This window comes from Danio rerio, chromosome 7 (assembly GCF_049306965.1).
Source record: "Danio rerio strain Tuebingen ecotype United States chromosome 7, GRCz12tu, whole genome shotgun sequence".
In the NCBI taxonomy this organism is placed as follows: Eukaryota; Metazoa; Chordata; class Actinopteri; order Cypriniformes; family Danionidae; genus Danio; species Danio rerio.
The window spans coordinates 28,270,175-28,294,546 of NC_133182.1; the positions used below are offsets into that span (position 1 = coordinate 28,270,175).

The 24,372-nt window shown below is 35.2% G+C and overlaps 1 protein-coding gene across 1 annotated transcript; it reads left to right on the plus strand.

Annotated features, from left to right (window-relative positions):
- Positions 1-7,988: 7,988 nt before the first annotated feature.
- On the plus strand, positions 7,989-16,551 carry LOC141375017 (uncharacterized). The gene is made up of 10 exons (XM_073908895.1): positions 7,989-8,046; positions 9,417-9,503; positions 9,600-9,740; positions 11,600-11,733; positions 11,833-11,970; positions 12,055-12,148; positions 12,364-12,717; positions 12,819-12,993; positions 13,076-13,203; positions 13,279-16,551. Exons 5-10 carry the CDS (start codon positions 11,891-11,893, stop codon positions 13,591-13,593), a joined length of 1,146 nt encoding a protein of 381 aa, XP_073764996.1. The 5' UTR covers positions 7,989-8,046; positions 9,417-9,503; positions 9,600-9,740; positions 11,600-11,733; positions 11,833-11,890; the 3' UTR covers positions 13,594-16,551.
- Positions 16,552-24,372: the final 7,821 nt, after the last annotated feature.

The window sequence follows — 24,372 nt, forward strand, 5'->3', positions numbered from 1 at the left end:
AAATTTGACACTTGCCAACTTTCCTGCAAGCATTTGTATCATCATGCAAGCCACCCGTCAGTAACATCAAACTCATTTAAAAAACAAGTGGACGCTATGACTGAAGTTGTGGTTTTGTTATGAGTTGTGAGTTTTGAGATAAAAAGAGGCTGGAACCAAGATGTGATTTGAATAGAAAAAGTAGGGCTAAATCACTTCTGACAACTTCCAGAGCTGCTTTTGCTGAGAAAAGAACACAATGCCACAGACAGATAAATGCTGCCGGCTAAAGACAACATATAAATGCTACTTACATTAGTTTTTAGTATGTTTGTATCTAATAACATTTTAAAGTACTGTGTTTCAGACATCACTGGTAGTTTTCATTGCACTGAAGTAAACCCTCTGTAGAATGGGACCAAAGAAAGTACAGTACATGAAGAGTTTAGATGCAAAAGCTTTTAAATGTTGTTTGATATTTTCTTCTAAAATTAGCATCTTCTCCGACTCTTGGGAGTAGGCTCAGAAATTGTACTTTTGTAGTGACAAATAAGTTCTTTTCATTGCCTTTAAAGTGAAATACTTAAACATAAACATAGGAGGCTGAGACAAATGCTCATTTTAGGAAAACATTTCATATGAGGTTTTTGCATTTGAACTCTTCACATGTATCTCACCAATAAGGCATTCTTATAACTCATATGTGACCCTGGACTACAGACCAAATAGCCAAAACAAATTGAATGGTTTTAAAATGATAGATTTTTTCTTTATGGCAATATTTTTTTTTAAATTTAAGTAAAGATCATGTTCTATAAAGATAGTTTGTAAACTTCCTATCGATTATAGATTTTTCTTTTATGCCAAAAATCCTTTGAATTTGAGTAAAATTCACATTTTATGAAAATATTTTTTCATACATTTCCTACCATAAATAACTTATAAGCTATTTTTATTAGTAGTAATTTTGTAATGTGGGCAATTTTAAATGTAATTTTCTCAGTATTTAGGCTTTTTTTTAACCCTCAGATTCAGGGCAAATATTGCCGCATCCCAACCAAGTATCAATCAATCGAAAGCTTATTTATTCAACTTTTGGATAATGCATGAATTAAAAATTTTAACACTTATTACAGGTTTTGTGTCCAGTTTTTGTGATGCTAACCCAAAACACACACACACACACACACACACACACACACACACACACACACACACACACACACACACACACACACACACACACACACACACACACACACACACACACAAACTGTGTACTTGCTTCAATAGTTCTAGGAACTGTACAGAATTTCCTCTAGTGAGAACCTCTGTATGAGCAAGACTGAATACAAGGTCCTGTTTACAACTGGTATGAAGATCCTTTTAATTAATCATATCACAAGCACATGAGAGAGGCATATTACTTTTTTTTTTAAATTAAAATCCATGTTTTTCCATTTCATGTTGCTGTTTATGTTAAATTTGGACTGCAGTATACCCAGTTCAACTGCTAACACTACATCCCTGGTAACACTTTATTTTGATGGTCCATTGGAGTATTAGTAGATCGTTAGCTTAATATCTGTTGTTACTGCTCCTTTGCAACTACATGCAAGTACATGTCAACTTACACTAATTCTAACCACAACCTAAAGTTGGTATGAAGATGCAATGTAACTTAAATTCAACAAACCGACCATCAAAATGTGTGGACATATCCCTTTTTACATTTTAAACTTTATTTGAAAAGTGTTGTCTGCTTTTTTTATATTTCTTTAAAATAAATGTAATTGTTATAATGGTTTAGTTTTGTTTTTGTTCCTAGTTAAGATTTGAGTTTGACTCTAACTGAAATCTGAAAATGCTGACATTTCACTTTGATTGTTTACAACTTTGCTCTGCAAATATCACAATAAACATGTTGATCAATTATTCGTCTGGTATGAAGAAACACAGTGTGAAACGAGCTGAAATAATAAACAGCCTTGTGTGAGGGGAAAAGAAGTATTGTTTGGATGGAAAACTACAGCAAATCTTTCAATTTGTTGTAAAGACAACAAAGTAGGAGGGGGAAATTTGTCCTATTAAATCGTGTGTTTGTTCAGCATGCTAGGCCTCCTCTGGCCTTGTTCCTTCACTTGGAAGCATAAATGGACATATCTTATTGATTTTCTTTCAAAGCGGATAGTGGCGATTCCTGTGAATATGGTAGACTAATTCAGCTGGTGATGTCCGCCGGGAGAGCGTGTGTTGGGGGGGGCTGTTATAGGGTCCACGAGCGCTCCTGCAGCTCGGCTGTGGGGCTCATTACACCAAACAGAGCCCTAATTGCTTTTCCCTCCTGTCCCATCTCACGCTCTTTCCTTCACGGCCAAATTAAATGGAAAGTTTTTTAATTATTTATCAATACCATGTCTGCCGGTGGATCAATCAGTGTGAATGGTTATCAAATATAATGGGATCAAGCGGGCTGATGGAACGCTGTGAAACATTGATCGCAGTCTTAAGCATTTTTATGTGTTCCTTAAGAAACCCAATTATTTTTCTTTGGCAGAAGGAGAGTGACAGTGGCTTTGCTAATTTGGGCATGGAAGACACGAGATGGGGATGGTGCCCCGAGGGGGGACAGTTGACCTACTGAAGTGTGGCTGACTTCAAGGTCTTGTCATTCATTGCCATGAATCAACCCCCTATAGCCGGGACATTGTAGATTCGATGCAGAAAGCTGTGCTTGAGGTTTTTAGTTATACTACATTTGGACATAAAAGGAGTTTCTTTAACTATGGAAACTTTTAGACTTTTGGAGTAAGAGGAACTGAATAAAACTATGTACAATATTTTTCAGCCTGATCTCATGAGGAAACCAAACAATTTTTCTTATTGTCAAAAAAGTGGCTAATTAGTAGAAATTCAAATAATTTTATTTGCATGAAAATACACTAATGCTATAGGAAGCCCTCCAAAATCCCGCCGTGGGGGATGATAATACTGTACTTAAATATACAGTTTGAGTGGCATCAAACAAATTACCACTTAATCAAAAAGTTGCAGGTAGATTGCATTGGGGTTTTTTGTCAAGCCATATATATTAAAGGGCACCTATTTTACCCCTTTTTTAAGATTTAAGATAAGTATTTTGTGTCTCCAGAATGTGTATTTAAAGTTTCAGCTCAAAACACTCATCAGATTATTTATTAAAGCCTTCAGAATTTTGGATTTTATGCTCTGAACACAGTGTAGCTGTTTTTGTTGCCTGTACCTTTAAAGCTAGTTCTCCTCGCCCACTGTTCCCACTTGCCTGTCAGAGTGTGCCTCTATCTCCGCCTCGGCTGTGTCAGATAAGCAAACCAGTAACAGACATGAAGGAAGCAGATCTCACGTAACGTTTGTGAGAAATACTAGAGTAGGAACTTTTCCAATGATTATTTGATGTATTTGTTTTAAAGAAGTCACACACAATGTCGTTACAAAGTTCATGCATGCACACACAAACACACAGTGGACACACGTACACACAACGCGCATTTAACTTTGCACTCTCTTTGCACGTAAATGTGACAGAATACACATTTATTCCACTGCTCTATGGATATCCATTATGTAAATGTGCAAAATAAACCTGATTCAACATCCACAAACTGGCATTGAAGCGTCTTCTTTTAGAATTCTACTGACATGCGGCTGTGGTGATAAAGAGAGTAAAATCGCTGTAATTCATTACAAACATGCACTGTTTTAAAAACATTTTAACCTTGTAAAACTCATTCTTGATCACATTTGATGATGATTGATAATCACAGAGAGCTCAATAGATCTTTTAATCCCAGTTACTTTGCTCACGGCTTTCCTTGTTGGTATGATTTTACACATTACTACTTAGACAAGTTAATACATGGCTGTTAATCTTTATTTTTACTGTCACATCTCAAGTTATATGTAGTTTACATAAGTATTAGCTGTTTGAAATCTAAATCTAAATATCTTTATAAATAGATTTATCTTAATAGTGCAATTGTGCAATGTGACAATATACCCTTTAGTGTGTGTTTGTTCAGACACAGAACATGTTCAACAGCAAAGACAGACTTTTCATAACAGTTTTTGTTCTGATTGTCAAGATTAGCAAATATTATAATGCATCAAAGGCCTCCATGGCAAAAAAACAACCTTTCTTTCCTCACTCTGCGTTCTATCAGGCCATGTAAGGCTGTGTGCTGTCAGGAATTATTAGCTGGCAACACACACAATGCAATCTTATTTCATACAACAGGTATTCAATCACAGAAGAATTCAATGTTTCAGGTGTCGCAAACAAGACAAGAGATGGTTGGGTTATTTCAAATAAATTAAGTCCAAGAGATGAATTTCTTTTCCTTCATATTTAGATATTAATGAAATTCACATAGGTGCTCCCTTAACATATTCATTCATCCAGCACCAGTAAGTAAACAATCAAATATTGAATTCAGAAGACAAGCTAACATAAAAGGAAAGATATGAGATTTTACTTCATCTGTTTGTTTGTTTTTTTTAAACTTGGTTTCTGCTGGAATTGGATTATGGAGCTGGAAAGGGGGTGGGCTGATTTGTAAGGGGAATTGAGCACCACAAAATAAATTCTCACCTATTCATATTTAAATCACACCTAGGTGCTGCAGATAATCCATTTTAAGACAGTATGAACTCAAAATGAAGGTCCAGGACCCGTACATCTGAAATAAACACATTAGCGTATCCTCCGCGAAACGAGAAAGAGAGAAAGCGCAAGCCCCATCCCGGCGCCATTCCAGCTTTTATTTATGTAAACCCCTGAAAAATGTTGAACTGCTGAACGTGGTTGATTATTTTCCAAAAGGCATAAACACTCCCATCCATATTCATTAGGAATTTGAAGCCGTTTCTCCAATCAACATGTCATACGGATTCTCAGCCAAAGCGCCTTCCAGCAGTAGCACTGTTTAGCTGGATCAAGTAAACCTGATTTTGTTTCGACTTCTCCTCTCCATTCAAATGTCATTTCCTATCAGTCCCTCGTCTCGTGATGGTTGCGCTTACATGTCGGTTACTGATTCATTAATCCCCCGGAATGGCTTTTTGGGTGAACGCAGAGACTTAAGCTTTGAAGAGGGACAAGGTTTAGTGTGAAGATGAGCTGTGGGCGGCAGCAGAGCCAGACTCTAATGTGAGAAGAGAAATATAAGAAAGTGTGTGCAGGGATTTGTTTGTTTGTGTGTGTGTGTGTGTGTGTGTGTGTGTGTGTGTGTGTGTGTGTGTGTGTGTGTGTGTGTGTGTGTGTGTGTGTGTGTGTGTGTGTGTGTGTGTGTGTGTGTGTGTGTGGCTTCAACCCTCTAGTGAACTCAATGAGTGTAAAATCAAGTCAAGTACTTGTGGGATTGCGTCAGTATGCAGGTTTTTGGTGTTTGTGTGTGGGGGTATAAGTGTTTGGACATTTCATGCATCTCTTTTAGTTGCACACCTCCTCCAGAAACTCAACTTGCAGAAATGTTGAGAAAGTTGTAATGACAGTTAAAGACACAAATATATACATACAATACTTATTTTTTTGCACTATTGTACCTGTAGTTTTAATGTAAAAACGTTCTTGTTCTTTTAAAGCAGGTAATGTAACTACAGAACACTGTAAAAATTATGTTAATTGACAGTTTTTTGTGATTCACATGCGTTTTCTGTGTGTTTATAGTTATGAATTGCATTATGGAACTTCAATCTCTGTTCTGGTGACTTTTGATGTTGAAAAGTAAACTCTGCAATTTGACAGTGACTTTAATTTAATTATTCATTTGAAACAATATATATATATATATATATATATATATATATATATATATATATATATATATATATATATAAATGCACTGTAAAAAAAATAATTATAATTTTTTTGGGGCAGCTGGGTTGACGGAAAAAAATTAAATAATGGCCATTAAATTACAGAAATCTACTGTAAAATAACAGCCTTTAAATTAAAGAAATTTACCGTAAATAACGGCCTTTAAACGACAAAATTTTACCGTAAAATAATGAACTTTAAATTACAGAAATTTACCGTAAAATAACGCCCTTTAAAGTACAATAATTTACTGTAAATAACAGCCTTTAAATTAAAAATATTTACCGTAAAAGAACAGCATTTAAATTACAAACATTTAAAGTAAAATAACGGCCTTTAAATTGCAAATATTTACCATAAAATAATGACCTTAAAATTACAAAAATTTACCATAAAATAATAACCTTTAAAATATAAAAAAATTGCCGTAAAATAACGGCCTTTAAATTACAAAAAACTATGTTGTGTTTATGATTATGAATTGCATTATGGAACTTCAATCTCTGTTCTGAAGACTTTTGATGTTGAAAAGTCAACTCTGGAGTTTGACAGTGACTTTAATTTTATTATTCATTTGAAACAATAATGCACTGTAAAAAAAAAAAAAAAAAAAAATATATATATATATATATATATATATATATATATGTATATATATATATATATATGTATATATATATATATATATATATATATATATATATATATATATATATATATATATATATATATATATATATATATATATATATATATTAAACATATACATATATTTTTTTTGGCAGCTGGGTTGACGGAAAAAAATAAACATTTTTTTTAAATTGCAGAAATTTACCGTAAAATAATGACCTTTAAATTATTTATATATATATATATATATATATATATATATATATATATATATATATATATATATATATATATATATATATTCGTAGCATAATTTAAAAACACCAACCAAGACAATTTAGCAATTCTAACTATTAAAAATTTATAATTTATAGGTATTCTTAAAAGTGTAGTTAACTGCTTAAATTGAAACTATTATGTGCTCTGTGAATTCTTAAATGACTAAACTGACAGTTCACCCAAGATGTAAGTGAATTCTGTTCTGCAGTATATAAAAAATTATATATAAGTAATAATGTAGTTTCTATATGCGGTGCGCAAAATGACAATACACCGAGCAACCTGTGTTTATACTCACAGCAAAAATTCCAGTGTTAAATATACAGTGTGATTTTTTTGGTGTTGTTCAGTGTTAAAACTTGAGTACATTTTAATCCACGAGTGTGAAAACGCGTATATTTAAGAGTTTTTTTTTCAGTGTTAAACTTTTAACCCAATATGCAGTGTATTTCTCATTAGTGATGGGAAGTCCATTTTTTTTTTACTTGAACCGGTTCTTTAGGACAAACAGTGATCAAACCAGTATGTTTTACGAGTCTTGATGATATAATCAATTATATGATATAATAAATTAATTCTCATCAGAAGCAGTGAACTATATGCACATGCATATTCTATTAATATTAAATTGTTATTAAATGATCTTATTTTAATAAATCAATGTTTCATAAGATGATAATAGCATTAGCACAAAATAGTCCAAAGAATTAGTTTGGTTCAGACAACGGTCATGAGCTTGAATGTGTTCGGCCGCTTCAGGAGTCACAGCACTTCACGCATGCGCACAGTTTTAGCTCTTAGGTTCTTAAATCGGACGGGTCCGAAAGAAACCGCATTTCGTTCACGTAGCTCTCGGTTCAGTGTACTTGTGATCCAAAACAGCTGCAACCGGTTCTTAACTCGAGAACGAGGTTCGAGAACCGTTGCAGCTGTTTTAGAACCATCAGTACACTGAACGAGAACCTGTTTCTTTAGGATTTTTTAAGCCGATGAAGTGAAGCACGTTCATACGCTGTTCGAGTGACTAAATAATTTAACTTATTTATTTTTTAATCAGAGAAAGTGCCAGGCACGGTTAAAAAGCAAGGATTTTGAAGTAATTTGTGATTAGTGATTAATGGAGACTGTGAACAGTTTCAAACGATTCAGTTGGACTTGGTGAACTGATTCACTAGGACGATCCAGGTAAATTGATTGATTCGTTCGCGAATCGGACATCACTATTTCCCACGAGGCTCAGCTCCGCGGCTGTCTTTTCAGTTGGAGATCCCACGGAGGTTGGCTTGGAAGCTCCGAGTTCAGTGGTAAGTTTTAGCAGTTTTTTCTAAAGAAATGTTTGATACAACGATAATAAATACTCTAACGTTACAATTACATTTAGCAAATAGTTTAAATATTTGTAAATGTTTGTGAGAAGTGTCGCACGGCGTCGAAGCTAACGTTAATTCATTTGAGCATGTTGTAAGGCCATTGGCTTATTTCGCACGTGGACCCTAAACATATCGAAAAGATAAGTTAAATGGCTATGATTTCAGATTAATACAGTTTTAATCCTCTCGCGACGAAATATTTAACGTTATGTGTTTTAAAAATTAGTTTGTGACTATCACTGCGGGGTTTCCCGCCGTTGACTGCCCCTGAGGCAGCTGCATTTTGAAAATGCGCGTCCTTTAATGTTACACTTTGGTCGCACTTCGTTTTAAACGGCGAATTACAGCCTTTTTCCTTTTCTCTAACGATCCGTTCAACTGAATAACCCATATAACGTTAAGTTAGTGATGTCCGGCGTTGTGATGAAATATGTGACTCGTCGAAAATTGACCAGGTCGCGCTCTTCAGTAACATTTTCACTCGGGAACGTGCTTGTTTCATGCACGTGACTGTGAACGCGCAGACGTCTAAACCAAGCAAATAGCATCGAGCTGTGCTGTAAAGGATATTTTAAATTCTGGGATTCAGAAAACGGGTTTATGGAAAAACTTTAATGTGATATTTTGTTGTTGTCTGCTGGTAGACTGCTATAACTAAACATGAGTCGAAAAAATCCTATAGTTCATTACAAATGCCAATTACTGAGTTCAAATTACATGTGATACAGGTAGGATTAAGATAGAAGTGTTTTCCCTGTATAAACTTACTATAATGTTTAATAAATTGACATTTTGTGTCAAATTTATTTGTTTTCTAAAACATTGATGACCAGATATCTTTATACAGTTGGATGTCAATTGATTAGAATGTCATTAAAAAGGTGATTAATTTTACTAATACAAAATGTGACACTCAGTAATTAGCTTTTGTAATGAACTGTTTTTTTTTTTTCAACTCAATCTCACAACTAAATGTTTAGTTTTAGCAGTCTACCTGCAGACAACAACAAAATATCACGACTACATTAAAATTCTTCCATGAACCTGTTTTCTGAATCCCAGGATTTGAAACATTCTTTACAGCACCGCTCGACGCTATTTGCTTGATTTTTGTGTCTGCGCTTTCACAGTCACATGCATGAACGTCATGCACTTTGCCGAGTGAAAATTTTACTAAACGTCACACACGGGTCACAGTTTTCAACAAGTCACAGATTTCGGCACAACACCGGTTTATCAATATGTGTTCTTTTGAATCACACTGTAAGCCTAATCAAACGAAAACTTTTTTTTTTTTTCTTTAGCTACAATGCTCTTCAAAGTCATTTATGGAGGCAAAAAGAAGTTGATTAAGGTAGATGAAGTTGATTACAGCAGTCTAATAAAAAAAGGTAAGTTCTTAAATTATTGACTCCATTTTTGTTTTGACTGTTGCTGCAGGTGGAATGTCTTTTTTCAATTAATGTTATTTCTTTTAATACGTCAAGTCAAGAAGAAATTTTCCATCGAGCAAAAGGATCTGGTTTTGCAAGATGACACCGGTGTGGAGGTAGATGAAGATGTTTTCACTGACGTGCTGGAGGAGAGATCGCGTGATATACTTTGGAGAGTCATTGACCAAGATTCAGGCAAGTTTCTGTATGCAGGGCTTTCTGGTCCCATGCATTCAATGTTTAATAAACCACATCTGTTTGCCTTTTTTTCTAACTTTATAACAGGGCTCGAAATTAACCTTTTTGCTTGGTAGCACCGGTGCTCCTAATTTAGGCGCATCAGCCAAAATTTAGTCGCACCCACCAATTATGAGCACCGTTACTACAAGTTTTATACAAACATATTTATTGCATTTGAAATCAACACTAATCAAACTAACAAGCAAAAAAAAAAATTAATAGATATGCAAGCGTAAGGAAAATATGTCTCAACGAAATCCAGTTATCACAAGAAAATACATTTTTATAACATAACTGAGTGACCAAAAGCATACACGGAGCGATCACTGGCCCTGCACGCACTGCTTGAATGAATCTGTTAATGGTATAACTGTGCTGTTCTCACAAGTGCTGTCTGATATTGCACTGATGCTTTTGACACTTACTGTACCTTATTATATGCATACGTCATGTTAATAGCAATACTGGTCTTTTTAGGAGTAGCGATGTTAGTTTACTCAGTGCAAGCCCGTTTGCGATGTTGTACGTGGTGTTAAATTTGACATATAGCTGCCCCTTGCATGGCGGACAGCATCTGGCGATTTATATGAAGGATTAAACAGAAGCTGTCGTGCTATATGTGGCAAACAGTTACCTGAAAACTCCATCCCACAGACTTTTCATAACGGACTTGAAGCCAATGGAAGTCTTCTACTCTTGGAAAAGTGTAGATGGTGGATTAACATTCAGCACATAGTCACTAGTAAGATGTGTCATTTATAACTTTAGATGCCATGGTTTCTAAAACAAAATCTGCCAGTGTTATCTTCATTCTCATCTTCAGCGCTTTACAGTTTTTCACGGTAGTAGCTCTCTCATCCGACGCCAGAAGGCAAGGCGCTGACTGAGTGATTGACAGCTGATATTAACCAATCATTCGCATTCAGTGCTAGAGCAGTGGTGGGCCAATAAGAAGAGCGTAAAGGTGGGGCAAGCATTACGGACTTGGCTTTGTTTACTGCAGCAAGTTGACATGACAATTGTTTTAAACCATTTCTGTGTGCTGCGTTTCAAGTGCAGACAAAGAGCTTAGAGATGCATTCTGCGTGAATGTCTCCCGAATCCGTGCATGTGATGAACATTTTGCAGTAAAAACTGGTCGCACACAACAATTTTAAGCACTCGCAGAATTCCTCCCAAATATATTTTAAGGTTGCATAGATAAAATTTAGGCCGCATATGCGACCAAAATGGTCGCAATTTCGAGCCCTGTTATAATTATTTAAACTGGCCTCATATGTGGCGACAAGCTACAGTTCCATTAAAACGATGTCAGATAACTTGTGCTTAAATTGTGAAATTGTTTTATCTAAAAATGTGTAAATGCTTAGTTATTCAATCATTCATGACTGAAATGTACTACTAAATTTAATATTTAAAAGTAAATCCTATTACTAAAATCAAATTAATGTATCTTTTTCATATTAATCTTCTGGGTTTTTCCTACATTGTGAAGCCTTATTTCATCAGTTTTGTAAGTGAACTGGTGACTGCACTTGTGACTGAGGGAGCGAGCAGCATCTTAAATACTGTTTTTGCTCTCTCTTGAGTCAAAAACAACTGATAGCCTACTATATTCGCAAGTTTGAAAGACCAATTCCATGTTTTATGTGATGCAAAGTTGTATGCTGAAAATCTCTGACATTTTGGTTTTGTGATGTTAAACATTAAGAAGTTTGGCTTAGGGCAAATCTAATTTTAAAATTGCTTGGCACATCATTAGAATGCAGTACATATAACATGCTTTTTAATATTATTATTACTATTACTTTCAGAATGCACAGTCCTCGATTCTTGTTGCTCCCACTCAGACACACTAGTTCTCACCCCAAACCACACTGAAACTGATGACCGTGCTGGGCCAAGCATGAAGAGACCTCGTTTTGATGAAGCTTTTGAGGCTAAGCAGGTAATTTTTAAATTTCATGATGTACTAGTTGAAGTGTTTGGCAGTTTTTTTCACATTTTTTTATTATGCGGACATTTTATTACTTTGTTTTTATTGTAGTTTGTCAGTGAAATTTTGAAAGAAAAGGCAGGTGGACTTGCCGTTTTGGCCGAATATAATGAACATGGGAAAACTCACAGATTCAACCCGGCGACAGTTAGTCAACATCGTTGTTGCATACATAACTGAAAAAGAAGGGTAGGTTTCAATCTAAAAATCATTGATACAATTTTTGTAATCAAACTGTTTTAGTGTTTTAACTTATTTTTCTTGTTCTTATAGTCGTGTCCCTTCCAAAGAAACAAAAACACGCTGTGCCTTGGGAATTGTAACTCTTTGCCCATCACTGAAGGATCCATACTCAAGAACTGGATATGTAAGAATTTAAAACTTATTATTATTCTACTGTACCTTATAGAAACATATTTTAGATTTTGTGGAACCTTGTTACATTTCTAGTTCCCCTAATTGAATTAAATAAATTTTGTTGTATTCTTCATCAGTATTTTTTTAGTCTAGTGTAGTGACATGATCAGAAATTTTAAATGTTTGCATTTGATCTTATCAGCAGTCATTTTGTTTTTATTTAAGGAACATTTCTATGACCCCAAGAGCAATCAAGGATACATATCATGGCGTCTGAAAACAGTTTCACGCCGAAGCAAAAGCCAGAGCACAAGAAATGCCAGGTCAAGTGCAGCATCGGATGATGAAGGCAACGGAGGACCAACAGCTAACAGAGCCAACTGGAACTATTTGGAAAAGCAGCTCGATGGCGACCAATGCAAAGAAGCCATATCATTTATGAGTCATTGTGCTGACAAGGACCAGATTTTTGAGAAGATGAAATTAACATTCAAGCACAGACAGCAGCTTATTCATGATGCAGAGAAGTCCAGCACAGCTCTTTCAGTTTTTCCAAGATTTCTCGACACAAAGGGATTGGTAAGAGAAAGAGACAGATAATAGTATTTGGTTGAGATAAAATTAGGTAATATGCAAAAAGCATGGTGTGAATTTTTGTTATGTTTGTAATTGTTTTACAGGTTCTTCAAGACTTTGACATCAAATTTGGAACTGAAACCGCTTCCAGACTACTAGAACAATGGGACACTTTAAAGCCAAAGATCATCGCAGAGGCGAAAACGCTTAATTCAAACTTGTACCTAAACAGCCTGCTTGCAGCTGGCACTGGACAGAACCTGGAATGTGAATGGCAAGGTATTAAATGGTTTGTTATTTGTAAGTTTTTGGTTATTGTATTTGTTGTTGATCTACATGCTCTCTTTGTTCTTGCTTGCAGGATGGGACAGTGACATGTCCTGTCTTTTACTACTGGCTTTCCTTTTGCCACCTTCAGCAGGTGGTAGAAACAATTCAACAAAGATCAGCATTAAGGTGGCAATGGATCATGTTGTGCAGTTTCACAAGGTTTGCATGGAAACATTAGTGAGCTGTATTGTAGGTTACTTGTTTGTAAGAAAATCTGTTTTTCACCTGTTTCAGGCTTGTTGCAGTCTAACTGAATATGTTGAGAAGACTGAAGGCCTGCAACCACATCTCCTTGCAGTTGGCTCTGCAAAGAATGCCATTCATGAGTTCTACATTGTTCTGGATGGAAAACTTCTACCATGTCAGGCAAAGTCATCCCTTTCTGCTTTTGACGAACTGTTTAAAGCGTATTTTGTTTTTAGTGTGTCATACCCCCACTCCTTAAATGCAATGTTTACATTTGTTCAGACAACAATCTACAAGATTGGTTGTGGCACAGTTCGTGAAACCCCAAGGGTAAAGGACCTACGAGCCAAACTTCTGAATTAGCTCTCTTGACTGACTGAAAATGTTCCGCTGTTTTGCTTGTAAAGCGGTACATTTAACAATTAATGACCTCATTCGTCATCTAAAACTCATTCATGCTTATTATCCTGGGAAAAAATTGAACTTGAAATGTGCACAGAACAATTGCAAGCATAGCTTCATGACTTATGCCGGATTTCGAAAACACTTGAGTAGTGTTCATAGACATGAATTTCTAGACCAAGCAGAGACTGAAAATCAGACTGAAGATACTGAACCGTCACAATTAAATAATCATAATGAACAACAACCTGAGACACCACTCGGTGATAAAAGGAGGGTGATTGACACTCAAGAAATGTGTGCATCTATTGTTGCTAGATTGCAAAATAGTGGAGTAGCAACCAGTGTTGTAACTTCTGTAATATCGGACATGGAGGAACTGGTCCATGAAATACATTCTGATATTAAAAGTAAAGTAATGAATTTACTTCCAGCAAAGGATTTTGCAACACCATCCCAGGTAGATGACTGTTTTAGTAGTCTGAATAATCCATTTACAAATCTAAACACAGAACACAAATGGAAAAAATATTTCAAAGACAAATGGGCTGTCGTCGATCCTACTGAGATAAAGCTAGGTGTACGATTTGACAGTAGATTGAATCGAGTGACGAGGACTTATGATCAAGTTCCTGTAATCGACAAGTTCATTTACATTCCCCTTTTGAACACATTGCAGTTTATATTTAGGAATTCGGATATATGTAAACATATGACAAGTCCAAGTGCGAGTACATCTGTCTATAAAGATTTTTGTGATGGGGATTATTTTAAAAACCACCCACTTTACAGTAAACATAAAAATGCACTTCAGATACAGTTATACTATGATGATTTTGAATCTGCTAATCCGCTGGGCTCGAAGCAAGGCATTCATAAAATTGGAGTAATTTACTTTATTCTCAGGAACTTTCCACCCAAAATGAATTCAAGCTTAATGAACATACATTTATTGTCATTATTCTATGCACAGGATATTAAAAACTATGGATTTGATGCAATTTTGCGGCCCCTTGTTGAAGATTTAAAAGTCCTTGAAAGTTCTGGCATTCCAGTTCCTTTCTCCAAAGATCCCTTGTTTGGCACTATTGCACAGGTTACTGGCGACAACTTGGGAATGCACACAATTCTTGGTTTTATGGAATCTTTTAGTGCCCTTTACTTTTGTCGGTTCTGTTTAGTAGACAAAAAAACATCTCAGTCTGTTTTCAGTGAAGACGACACTAATATTACATTAAGAAACAAAGCGTTACAAGAACAGCACTATGCAGATTTGGTAGCTGACCCTAGCATTACTTCATCTTTTGGGGTTAAGCGTACTTGTCTATTTAATGACTTAAAATACTTTCATATTTGTGACAACTACTCCCCTGATATAATGCACGACATCCTCGAGGGTGTTGGTCAGTATGAAATGAAGTTACTTCTTGAATATCTTTCTGGCATTATACCAAGACAAGACGTATGTAACAGAATCTATTCTTTCAATTATGGCTTTCTTGAAAGAAAAAACCGACCCACTAGATTAAATCTAGAGCAGACAGCTAATTCTATAGGTCTAAATGCCATTCAGACATTCTGTTTAATACGGAACATTCCTCTGATATTTGGAGACCTCATTGAAGAGGAAAATAATTACTGGCGTTTATTACTATTGTTGTTACAGATCATCAACATAGTGTTTTCTCCTGTGATAACAGAAGGCATGACCTACTATCTGAAACATCTAATTTTAGAACATCATAGTCTTTTTAAAGAGCTATATCCACAAAAGTCTTTGATTCCCAAGCATCATTTTATGCTACATTATCCACATTGTATACGCAAAATTGGTCCATTAGTACATGTATGGTCGATGCGTTGTGAAGCGAAACACAAGTTTTTTAAAAACAGCATAAAAAATTTTAAAAACCTCACCAAGTCTTTTGCTATAAAACACCAATATGCAATTGCGTATCATTGGGAAAGTTTACCCGTTAAAAATGTTGAATATGGACCTTTAAAAACTCTAGACCTTGATGATTTGCCATATCGTGACATTATTCTTAAAATGTATCCACATTTTTTGGACCGTGAGATCACAGTAACTTCATGGCTGAAATATTCAGGAACGGAATATCGTCATGATCTACTGGTGTTCAGTAAAATGGAGAAGGACTTACCAATTTTCAGTAAAATATGTGAAATTATTTTCATAGAGGACCAAAACCTTTTGGTAACTAAAGACTTTGAAACACTTGGATTTGTTGAGCATCTTCATGCATACCATGTAAGAGAAAATAACACTTTTGGTTTGTCAAGAGTTGAGGATCTTCCTTTTTTCAGACCATTTGACTTACAGGCATCATATGGATTTGAAGAACCATATTTGTATATTGTTCCAGTGCATTGTTTTGTGCACGAAAATATTTAATTAGCTTGCACTAATTTCTGATTGTTTAGCACATAAGCTGAATGTATTTACAGATTTTATATTGAAGTCAGAATTGTGAGTTTTTAGCTTGTTCCTTTTTTTGTGGCAGAAATGAGCTTAGTTGCTTCTATGGGCACTTTCATGTTTGCACTTTATGAAATAAGTATATGTTGTTTCAGGTAACCTCAGGTTTATGAGTTTTCTACGAGTTACAAAACAACAAGTTATATGATTTCTATGAGTTACAAAAAACGAGTTATGATATTTCTATGAGTTACAAAATGAGTTATATGATATTTCTATGACTTGCAAAACAAGGAGTTTTTAAACAATGGTCTTTTTTATTGCGCATGTGTTAATTCTATTTTCTTGCACTTGTGGAAACAGATTTTCTAAAGTTTGTTAAAAAAAATTGAAATATGTCGTTGCATTTTTAAATGCAGAGTTGAATGTATTGAAAATATTTCTAAAGTTTAATGAACATTTAATAAACAATTTTCAACATATTTGATCACTGTTATCTGTCACACCCACCAATTGATAATTAGGAAATAAAGGTAATATATTGACACTTTAAAGGGTACCACGCACTCCAGTTTGATGTTAAAATAAACTCTTACAGTGTTAAAATGAACACTGAGTAATGTACACATTTTATATATTAACACTTTGAAGGGTAGCAAACACTCTAGTTTGATGTTAGAATAAACTCTTACGGTGTTAAAATGAACACTGAGTAATGTACAAATTTTATACATTAACACTTAGGAGGGTAACAACCACTCCGGTTTGATGTTAAAATAAACTCTTACAGTGTTAAAATGAACACTGAGTAATGTACACATTTTATATATTAACACTTTGAAGGGTAGCAAACACTCTAGTTTGATGTAAGAATAAACTCTTACGGTGTTAAAATGAACACTGAGTAATGTACAAATTTTATATATTAACACTTTGGAGGGTAACAACCACTCCGGTTTGATGTTAGAATAAACTCTTATGGTGTTAAAATAAACTCTTTGAGTAATGTACAAATTTTACACTTTAGAAAGTGTTATTTTAACTCCAAAATGGAGGGAGTCATATGTACACCCAAGGAGTGTTAAATTAAACTCAAATTGAGTTAAATGTACACTCATTTTTTTGCTGTGCTGGATGAATGTCACTTGTATGAACTGACTCAAGTGCTACTGCTAATTTAGTTGCATCTTGTCTTTCCATGTTGTTTTTTCACAACATACATTAGAAGCTGCTGGCATGACTGACCTGGACTGAATTGACATGCTATCAAAATAACAGTGAAGCTTTTGTACCTAAAGAGTCAAAATGAGTAGTTTAAACACACATATTAATACCTAAAGTGTACAAAAGTACATCTTTTGAAAAGATACCTCCCTAGTGGCAGCTATTGTACCTTTATTTCTGAGAGTGCATACATACATGTACTCAATATAGTAATTACAATAACCAGGACCCAGTTACTGGGTAATAGATAGGCACTAACTCTGAACCTGCCCCTAAACCTTAAATTCTGCCCCGAACTTATAATATTATCAGTACATACCAGGTACTGTAAGTACAGTTTGTAATGTACTCATGCATGCACATACTGCAAAATAAAGTGCAACCAAAATGTCACCAGACTTTAGGTTAATAATTAGAAAATTACAAACATTCAAACAAACATTCAAAATATTAATTCTAGTCCAAAAATAAATACATTGGATTTATATTTGTGCCTTGGCAAATCTGACCACAGTTTGAGACATTTGTTAAGTGGGAATATGGTTTTGTTGAGGGTCTCAAGTCATCCCAGCTCATAATGTGGGCAGAACAATAAAGACCAAAAAAAAATAAATAAAAAAAAGCCATGTGCATCAAGAGTATAAAGAAGGATAGGCTGAAAACAGTTACTTTAGTTGTAATGGCTGACCTTTCTCCAAAGCAGCACCCATGCATTTTTATGCACAAGCATAAATAGCTGAGCTACATAACAATTAAGGTAACCTTTCTGTTTGAATAAGAGGCAATTTCTCAGCATGCTGGAATTACATGAATGATGAATTATTTTTGTGTTGGAGAGCAGAGATGTGGAGAAAGGGATGAGATAAGAGTAAGAGTGTCGAGTAAAAAAGAAAAAGGAGGGACAGTCATGCTTTTTTACTGTAAATCCCAGCTATAAGGCCTTAAAATTTGGAAGGCAAAACCAAGGTAGATGCACATGATCTCTTGTGCTGTTTTTTTTAGGTCTCATTGGGATTCATTAATGCGCGTCCCGGCAGCAGTCTCACTTGCACCGTACATTCGGCTGGGTTAGCGCTCATCCCCAAATTACATTTAATTGGACAATTACTCAAACTCAGAAAACCTCCCCACAAGAAGCCAACAAGGCTGCTAATAAACACCTTGTCTTCTCAATAAAAACAAGGAAGTCATTTACCTGACCCAAGAGGCACAATTTTTATCTGTGCTAAATTTATTTTCAAAATAATTGCGGTGCGCGGCGTGAGGAAGAATATTAAAAAGGCGGCTATGCGAAGGAAGAGTAATGCAGGCCAACCCCAGGCCTGCTGTGCAGCCCTCTCCCCTGGGAGAAAGGCTCATTTGTTCCCAAGATAAGAGCATTTCACACACTCACACACACACACACACACACACACACACTCGCACAACTATAATATTATTGCTGTCATGGCATAATGAAATAATTACTGGTTTGCCCATGTATGCTAAGACGCAAACGCGCACACACTTACTCATCTCCAATCCCCCCCTGCCCCAAACCCCCCACACCGAACAAAACTACTTTGTGTTTTCATATGAGATTGTTAATTAAAGACTGCTGGTGGAGGATGTCCGTATTGGCCACATTATTCCTTTAGAATGAGCAGTGGTTGTTGAACAGTGTAAAATGCCTCAGGACTCGTCGCGAAGATTTCACACAGGGGGCTTGCAAAGTTCAACAGTAGGTATTCGGAGGGAAAAAGTGACCACTGAAAGTTTTTGGCACTCTGTCGTATCTTAGCACTGGAGATTCTTGAGAATTGCTCACTTCTGTCACTGCTAAACCTCCTAGATACGGACACTGAAAATGGATATAGTGCTCGCTTTTTTACTTTTATCTAGCAGGAAATGCATTGCCTTCAGCAAGTAATGATTTGTGCTGCAGCACCAAGGGACATCAATGAAATTCACAGGGTCCGGGGACAGCATTTGTTTGGTCTGGGCCCAAATGTATTTTTTTCAAACATACTGTTCAAGACATTGTTAAAATAATGTAATGAAAATACCCTGTAATGCATGTATTTAGAAAATGCTCATCTCTAGTTCTTGGTTTTCCTGTTACAAACATGTACGTTGTGGAACTCGTAATGTTTTTCTGTGAAATGTGACATTTTAGATGTTCATAAGCTGTTTTATCTGTCCATGGATGAAAAACATTTTGATTAATTGAATTAGATGCAAATAAGATATGTTATTTGATTCCTTAAAATAACTTCTGATGTTCCTTTGTGGTTTTTATGAAGAAGTGAAGCATCTTCATGTCAGACTTCAAGCTCTCGGTAACTGATACCATGGGGCTATTTACACATGGTTAGTGTGTATTTTTATATAATGTTATATGTAGGCCCACACAAATCTGTGTGCACAGAAATCTGCAGATTTGTAGCCCGTCATCAGTTTATGAATTTACTTGTGTAAATGGGTGTACATTTATATTTATTCCGTTTTTACATTCATTTCACTAATATTATTGTGATATAATAATAGTAATAATAAAATGTTCATATGATTTATTTACATCACAGTTTTTAAAGTAACATGTTCTGTCTTTTATTCATTCATTCATTTTCTTGTCAGCTTAGTCCCTTTATTAATCCGGGGTCACCACAGCGGAATGAACCGCCAACTTATCCAGCAAGTTTTAACGCAGCAGATGCCCTTCCAGCCGCAACCCCTCTCTGGGAATCATCCACACACTCGTTCACACACACTACGGACAATTTAGCCTACTTAATTCACCTGTACTACATGTCTTTGGACTGTGGGGGAAACCAGATCACCTGGAGGAAACCCACACGAAGGCAGGGAGAACATGCAAACTCCACACAGAAACGCCCACTGAGCCCACTAGCACCACAAGCCTGAATAATACACTAACAAGCAGTGCGGTGTGTGACTGGATCTCCTGCTATTGACTCAAGGCCACACACAGCTCTGTTTCTCTCACACTGTTTCTCCTTTTTCTGTTTGCCCTCCACTTTTCCCCAAAGCTCTCAGGCCGCAGACCAGGCCTTTTCACATCTCTGAGCTGTAGTGAGAGAACTGCGGGATGAATAAATAATCTTCTGACCTCACACATTCAGGGACAGCGGTGTAACACCTAAACTGACAAGAGTTCATCCAAATGCCACTCCCTGGTGAAAGAGAAACAGAGAGAGAAAGTCCAGCCCAGGAGAGTTAGATTGTGACAAATGGTGTGGAAAAAACAACAGCGGCAGCAGTCTGAGGGGAAGACAAGAGTAAAACTCACAAATAATTAACTGGGTAAATATTGGAGAGCGGACTGACTAATTACCTCACACGTCTGGCTGCTCTCTCATTACTGTTCTTGTCAGAGTTTAACCCTCATGCTGCCGGCTCACCGTTCACACAGATACATGCTCTGCGCAAAATAATAGGGTCGCCTTTATGGGGGATCATTGACCACAAGTGGTGCTGGAAATATCTCCAGGCTGTGGATATGTGTTCAAAGCCTTATTTTCTTATTCCGGTGAGGACATACTGGTGAATTGGGGTTTAGATACAGATTTTAATATAAACGATTGAATAATACAATAGGAAAGATTTTAACACAAAATAGTGGTGATGCACTGATATTATAATATTGGCTGATACTAAATGATCGATTAGTAGTTTTGGATTTTTATAATTACATGGATGATACTATTGGTTTTTAAGGCTTCGGTGAGTTTTAATGTAATTTTGCTTTCACAATTCACATACTGTATACATAATCTAAAAAACATATTCATTTTTATTTTCAGACTGGCTAAAGGTTTATAAAAATTAGTTTTCTTTTCTAAATCCAGTAAACCCCCTGATATATAATGCATTGTTAAAGCAATAAAGTAGTGCATATTTTACTAGAATATATAAAACCAAAAAGTCAATAATAATAAAAAAATAATAAAAAATATAATAATAATAATAATAATTATTATTATTATTATTATTATTATTATTATTATTATTATTATTATTATTATTATCATCATCATATTAACTTATCATTATTAATATTCTTTTTATTATTTAATATTATTGATATTATTATTATTATTATTATTATTATTATTACCTTTAATATTATTATAATTAATATTTATTCTTCTTATTGTTGTTGTTGTTGTTGTAGTTGTTGTTATTATTATTATTATTATTATGCTGATGTATTATTTTTTATTATGTATTATTTAATACATATTATTACGTATTGAATTACAGGATTTATATTTATTTTTGTTATTATTTATTTGTTTACCCAGAGAACTGCATTGTATTTTGAAACATTCTATAGCTTACATGCCAGCTTTTAATTCAACAAAAATCATTTTTTAAATACTTCATGAATCTCTAGGTCAATTTTTAAAAAATGAAAATAAATACAGTAAATGATGTGGCATTCAGCCTAAAAAGTATGTGTATATTAGTTTGTTTTTTTTTTTTTTTCAAAAAAGTCATGTTCAACCATTTTTAACATATGCAATAATCCTGCCTTTAATAAATGTGATATAATACATCAAACCGGACATGTGTGAGGCAGGATGATGTTCCAGTGCTCTTTCACACACACAGACAGGCATTTCTCCAATAATCTCCAGGCCACTGGCTAATGACAGCAGCTGTGAGCCAAGCATGCACCACTTCCAAAGCTGATTCAAGTTTAACGAGCCACTCTAGAATAGTATTGATTCAAATCTGGGTTTGACAGGAGACTCTCAGAATGTGTGTTTAATGGCTAAGGACTTGGGATACTGAGTAAAGCATCTTAAAGGAGAACGCATTTAACAGGGGGGTTGTGTCTCATTTGTGATTGAGGTGGTCTGTCGTCTTCGTACAGGGTGAGGGGAGTTTAAACTTATACCATGTTTTTTTCCTTTCATTTTATCTTGTTCGCTCTTCACATCCCTTTATTTTAGGCCATGCATTTCTATTTTGAACAAGTGATTGCATGATCATTGCATGAATGTATAAGTTTCTGATTTCCACAATTCTGTTTAATATACATGCTTTTGACCAAGGGCATGTGTACTTTTTGATTTTATTTCATTTAACACACACACACACACACACACACACACACACACACATACAGTATGTATTGGTTATTTATTATTGATGCAAACAAGTATATATACAGTACACACAACAGTTCTTCCTAATCCTCAAACCTGATTGGTGGACAACCATGCAATATTCTACTAGTATTAGCACTGTTCCAGCCTCTTCTGCATCTCTGCCTACAACAAGTGCCAAGTAGAGGACTAATCCCACTATAGTTTGACTAAAACTGTGACTGTTGGACCACATAATGTATTTTTGAGCCTTTTTTAAAGAGAAAATGTAGTTATTTTGAAAAATATAAGGCTTATTTATAGAAATAGCGCCTGTTTCAAATGTGTTGGTGACTGTTCAACCTCTCATTGCTCGCTGAGAGCACTCCTCTTATGTCTACTTGTTCAGGAGTATAATGTTTTATGCTTTATTGTGAAATATATTATGTTTTGGGTATATCTAAAGGAAATATGTGGTTGCAATCATCTGTTATTTGTGAATATAAAATTAGATTCGACTGCAAGGTTAAAAGGATTGTTCAACCAAAAATAAACCAGTTTGATTTTTATTTATTTATTATTTCTTCTGTTAAACATAAAGGGAGTTATTTTGAGGAATGTTGGAAACCTGGAGCCTTTATACAGATATATTCCTCTGAGGTTCCTCCTCCTAATCACTAGATGGCTAACATTGTTGGGCTTTCATTACATTTGCCAAAAAAAGCCTGTTACTGATTACATACAGTGCTGTTACCTATTAGCTTAGACTATAACAATTTCCACATGTTCTATATATTTGCCAAATCTTGTTTTGTCCCAGACCTTTTTTCATTGTGAACTACCTTATAATTTTTATCCTATAACACCCCATTCCTGTTCCTTTGCCACCTGCCTTTGTATTCGTGCTTCGCTCCAATTTTTGTGATTGTTCTCTGTCTTAACTGAATTTCTGCCCTTTCAATACCTTGCAGTGTGTTTGACCATTGTTTCTCTGACTATGTTTACTAGTAAAGTTGCTTATTGCTTACTAGTAAAGTTGCTTTAATTATCCCAATCAGAGTGACACTTTATTACAGTGTGAAAAATGGCAACTTTGTAATGACAGCTATAATGACATAACTTATTTTAAGCTTAAAAGTAGCTTTCTGGGGGAAAATCCAATTTAATTTTACTTAAGAGTCTCACAGTGGTCTGAAAGCATAACATAACTCAGGCAGCATACATTCGTAGTATGGATGGCTTTTGCCAATTAAAATGTTCATCTTTCTTTTGGCGGCATTTTGACCTCTTTTCAATGAGGTGTTAATTGAAATGGACGTGGGCGGATCGTAACACAGCTCTCAACACAACAGGGTCAGGTGAGGTAACCTACTGTTATTTATTGTGGAACGAGGGACTATGGGACTATAAGCATCCTCAACCTTGCTTGTAAGTCTATTATGGCAACATGCTACTCTTGATTCCTGTTGAATATTTATTGAAACCGCAAAATTAGAACCATTAAACAAGACCTCAGCATAATAAACACAGCTAATTGCATGCATGCATTAACAAATGTATGCTTGCTTGCGCACAAACATACGCAGATGTGCTCGCACACTAGGATATTGTGAACAGTTCATTAAAGAAATTGAAAAAAGTCTCATGGGTGAGCCTGCTTCCAGGTCTAATTAGACAAAGTATTAAGTTATATTGTAATAATGTAAATCTAGACACAGCATACTTTTCCCCCAAGGGTGTCTCTGTCAGACCTCTGCTGATGATATGCAAGTGGACAGGACACTCCACACTCCCACATGTTGTGATTTTAGCCCACCCTAACCTGACTAGCTATGTTTTCAAATATATTTTTATGTATTTCGTGATAGTTGCATACAAAAATGCTGAATAGTAATGCACAATAAATCTTAAAATGTGCATTAAATGGTATCAAAAATCCTGTGCATTAAAAATCCATTTAACCTCCTAGGGCTTAGTGGCCACATA

Excerpts from the sequence above, each read along its gene's own strand:
- LOC141375017 (XM_073908895.1), top strand. The coding sequence starts at position 11,891 with ATGAACATGGGAAAACTCACAGATTCAACCCGGCGACAGTTAGTCAAC. Across the intron at positions 11,971-12,054 it reads TACATAACTGAAAAAGAAGG|TCGTGTCCCTTCCAAAGAAA; the intron begins GTAGGTTTCAAT and ends TTGTTCTTATAG. Across the intron at positions 12,994-13,075 it reads CCTGGAATGTGAATGGCAAG|GATGGGACAGTGACATGTCC; the intron begins GTATTAAATGGT and ends TCTTGCTTGCAG.